The sequence below is a fragment of the Cibotium barometz genome, chromosome 6, assembly GCF_041138505.1.
Source record: "Cibotium barometz isolate CiBa-2024 chromosome 6, ASM4113850v1, whole genome shotgun sequence".
Taxonomy (NCBI): domain Eukaryota; kingdom Viridiplantae; phylum Streptophyta; class Polypodiopsida; order Cyatheales; family Cibotiaceae; genus Cibotium; species Cibotium barometz.
Genome location: NC_141051.1, coordinates 17,482,432 through 17,486,758, shown reverse-complemented (window position 1 = coordinate 17,486,758; position 4,327 = coordinate 17,482,432). Strand labels below are relative to the sequence as shown.

General features: G+C 42.8%; 1 protein-coding gene across 1 annotated transcript; it reads left to right on the top strand.

Annotated features, from left to right (window-relative positions):
• Positions 1-1,423: 1,423 nt before the first annotated feature.
• On the top strand, positions 1,424-4,050 carry LOC147637464 (BOI-related E3 ubiquitin-protein ligase 1-like). The gene is made up of 4 exons (XM_086799256.1): positions 1,424-1,877; positions 2,092-2,183; positions 2,382-2,734; positions 3,237-4,050. The coding sequence occupies exons 1-4, from the start codon at positions 1,822-1,824 to the stop codon at positions 3,795-3,797; spliced, it is 1,062 nt and encodes a 353-aa protein (XP_086655382.1). The 5' UTR covers positions 1,424-1,821; the 3' UTR covers positions 3,798-4,050.
• Positions 4,051-4,327: the final 277 nt, after the last annotated feature.

The following is a 4,327-nucleotide window of genomic DNA, read 5'->3' as shown; positions in this document are numbered from 1 at the left end:
TATGAGGTTGTTCACACCAAGCCTGGCGTGTGAGTGCAGTGTCCCAAAATTTTGGCCTTTGGTGGTAGAATAGGCCAATGAAGGCCCTACTTGTCTTGAACATCCATTAGTGGAAAAAAAGGCAAAATTGCCTAGGGTTTTGTAATAACAAATCTAGCATGTGTGCTAAATAGAGACAAGAACTTAGCAGTGCTTTGATAAAAACCTTTTAAAAAAAATGGAGCAAACTAAGGACAACTCATTAAAATTTAGAACAATAATGTACAAAACTAGGGGCCTGATTCATTTTACTTACATATCGCAACAAATGGTATTCAGTTTGGAGAGAATTAAATCAAAATGAGACAAAAATAGCCACTTTGTACTTGTGAACTTGACACATTAGATTTTGGAGCGTTGAGTTAGCAAATGGTTTCCAAATCTCCTTGCACAAAATTGGCCCTAGGGTTACGAAAATTCTTGGTGCATTTTCTTTGATTTTAGCTAGTAAAAAATGAATTAGAATATGTTTGTTTCTAGCTTTGATGCTCAAAAACCACACCAAAGGAGACAAGTAGACATCATATGTGAGTATCTCTTCTTTGCTTATCTGTTTTTTGGGAGGGAAACAAAAATAAAAGATTAGATACGATAATTCGATATGTGCGCGAACAGGCTCTAATATCACCTAGATTTCAAGAGCCATTTAATCCAATCGAGTACTACCAAAGTAACATCCCTTCCTTTGTGTTTCTAATTGGCAAGCAAGTTATGGAATGGCAGTTACTCCACTCCTATTTGTTAAACTTTGAAGTTCACCTTGTATTACTATCTACCTACTAATAGTTACTTTACTCAAGTCTCACACCACACCACCAACATGGAGGTGGGTTGTCAATGAGGGGTGCAGTTACCTTGTCATAGATCTCATTACTATTTTATTGCTTAGGGGGGTGGTACCCCAAGCAAGACAGCAAGAAAGAAAATGCAATTACGTTAGGTCGTTCTCTCTCTTTCTTTCTTGTGTGTGTCTGTGCGTTTGCTGTAGCTTGCACATTGTAAGGTAGGGTCCTGCCTTGACTTTTGATGCAGTCAGGCCTGGTGGGGAAATGACAAGTCTGAAAACGCTAAACAAGGAGAGAGAGAGAGAGACTGAGAGAGACTGTGTATGTGTGTGGTTCTCTTCGTGCAGCGCTTTTATTTTCTTTTCCCGTTACCCACCACCACCACACAGTGACACACGCGCCCCCCCTCTCTCTCTCTCTCACACACACTGCACACACACACACTGCACACACAACCACCCATGATCTTTGCTGCCCACCTGCCCCACACTGTCCTCTCTCCTCTCACTATTATAATCCTTGTCTTTAACCAGACTACTATATTTTCCTCTCGTGTTGCTACCCCCACCCTCATCATCACCACCTCCATAATTACACTCAATCACATATGTCACAGTCTACCTCGCCGTTCGAAGAATCACTCCTGATCTCTCTCTATCCGGCCTTACATAGTCCCCTCCTCTGTCTGTCTATTTCTCTCTCTGTCTCTCTCTCTCTCTACCTCTCTCTGGTGCTTTCTTGCGTTTCTTGGCCTCCTTCAGCATGCGTCTCTTGTTTTCGTGAATGCGCTTGCAGGCTTGGCGTGCCTCATCTCTCTCTCTCTCTCTCTCTCTCTCTCTCTCCATTTCTCTCCACCTTTGTCTGACTGGCCTGTTGCCTCCAGCTTGATCTGCTGTTGCTGTTGTTTTCTTCAATTAATTAGCAGAATTAGTGATAGTGTAGGGTGTTCTCTTTCTGTTTATCAATTACTTCAAGATTCTTAAACTACCCCCCATTGATGGCTGTACAAGCTCACAACCCCTCCAACAACCTATTGCCTGATTTCTTGAGCAGGTATATCTTTGTAAAGCAATGAGAACGTTGTCTGCATCATGTATTTTCGATTCAAATCTAGATATATGTCTGTTGAATATGAGAACTGTATTAATCTAGATATATGTCTGTTGAATATGAGAACTGTATTTGTATTTTAATACTTTTTTCGCTAGATTCTAGCTTTATATAAAGAAGATTAGCCTTTGCCTGACTGTGAGTATTGGTGTCGCAGGGTCCGCTCCGTGGAGCATACAAGCCAAGGGACCGCAGCTGAGGAATTGCAGTACTCTCAATGGGCTAATGTATTCAAGGTCCCCAATGCTGGTAAGCAAAAATATATTTTAATTCGTGCAAGATTTCTCCCCCCTTTTTTTCAATAAGGGTGGATTAATACTGAAACTGTGGATTCAATATCCCAAAATTTGCCAATCCAAGTTATTAATCTCTGAATCAATCTTCTGGTGCAACTGCTTATGAAGGCCATAAGATTTTAATTAGTGTTATTGTGATACTATTAAACAGCCGTCCAGCAGCAAGCTTTGATAAACAATGGGGTAGCGGTGATGAATGAAAGTCAGGAAGCGGATGCAGTGCAGCGCAATATCAAGCATAATAAGAGGTCAAGGGAGACGGCATGTGAAGAGCCCCTAGTATTGAATAGGCCCTTGTTGCCGGTCATGGCCGCTTTCACAACACGGGCGGCGCCCGTCTCCACTGGGCTCAGGCTGGCCACCTCCACGATCGAGAATTCCCGCCAAAACTCCCCCCAGCCCTCCATCAGTGGGCGTCACGTCACTGTCTCCGATTCCTGCAAGCTACTGCAAACCCTCATGGATAAGCAAAGAGAAGAACTCCACCACCTTATTGACTCTCAGGTAATCATGAATGCTTTGATTTCTCGCTCACACACACACACACACACACACACACACACACACACACACTCTCACACACGACTATTCATGTAAATGATTCATGCGGACTGTGCATGCCTATGACTTCTTAATCTCTCTCTCTCTCTCTCTCTCACCCACGCTCGGACACTTTACCTGAATGTACATAGCAATGGTTCGTGAGGACTGGACATGGCTATTTGAATACACAGACACTCCTTAATCTCACACACACACACACACACTCACACACTCACTCACACTTATCTGAATACATACATCAATGAGCCTTGTACTTAAAAACGAATCATGAGGACTGTGCACTTTACTTATGCTTTGTCTCTGATGCTTAATTGCAGCAAAAGCATATGTGTATCCATGCGTGCTTTTTTGCAATATTAGCATCCGCATGCCTCAACATAGAATCACATTGAGTAGGTCCTTGTTATATCCATGCTAATATTTTGTGGCTCATATATTTTAGGCTGAATGGATGAAGCAAGCTCTAGAAGAGAAAAGAAAGAGGCACACAAGGACGCTATTGTCTGTTGTAGATGAGGGCGTATTCAAGCGGCTGAGGATGAAGGATGAGGAGCTTGACAAGGCCAATAGGAGGACCCTGGAGCTGGAGGAGAGGTTAAAGCAGCTGAGCTTGGAGGCCCAGCTATGGAGGAACTTGGCTAAGAACAATGAGCTAATGGCTTTAAATCTGCGACAGAGCTTAGAGCAGGTGGTGGGACAGATGAGAGATGAACAGCTTAATCTTCAACATCATCGCATGAGCAGAGAGGAAGGGTGTGGAGAGAGCGAGGTGAATGATGCGGAGTCGTGCCAACACTGTGTTGGGGAAGGGTCCGTCCTGGCAGATCAGAACAAAGAGCTGAGGGAGCAGAGGAGGTGCAAGTTTTGCAGGGTGAATGATGTGAGCATTCTCCTCCTACCGTGCAGGCATCTCTGCCTTTGCCGAGATTGTGAAGGCCGCCTTGATGGATGCCCACTGTGTGGTACCACCAAGAATGCAAGTGTGCAAGTATACATGACCTAGTTAATGTAAAAGCTCCTCACAGAAGCCAATGACTACAGGTGGATCTACTCTGAAAAACAGGAAAAAGCTCTCAACAATTTAAAGAGAAAAAAAAAACTCACAAACCATCCTATCTCTATGATACAAAATCACTCCATTGTTAAGCATTGCTAGCCAAAAAGGCCTAGTGTCAGTTTGCCTGAACCTTAGAGTTTAAGGTTTGCTACCTTTTCTAACTATGATTTTTTGAATCCATATGCCCACCTTCTCAGTAGTATTCTCGTGATTTTGCATATCACGCAGGTCACACAGCCCTGCAGAGTGTCTTACTTCTCATAATTAAGTCCAAAAATGTGATACTGAATTTGTGAGAGAAAGATCAATAGATTCAGAGCTCGAAGTGGTTTTCTGTTAAATAAGTTCAGTTTGTGCGGATGAAAACGTGGATATTTAAATGTGGTTTTTTTCTAGGTTTTAAACCTTTGTGAACCTTAGACGTCATTTTCAAAGTTTGAAGTCTGGGAAATTGCATTGTTACTCTCGCTCCATAT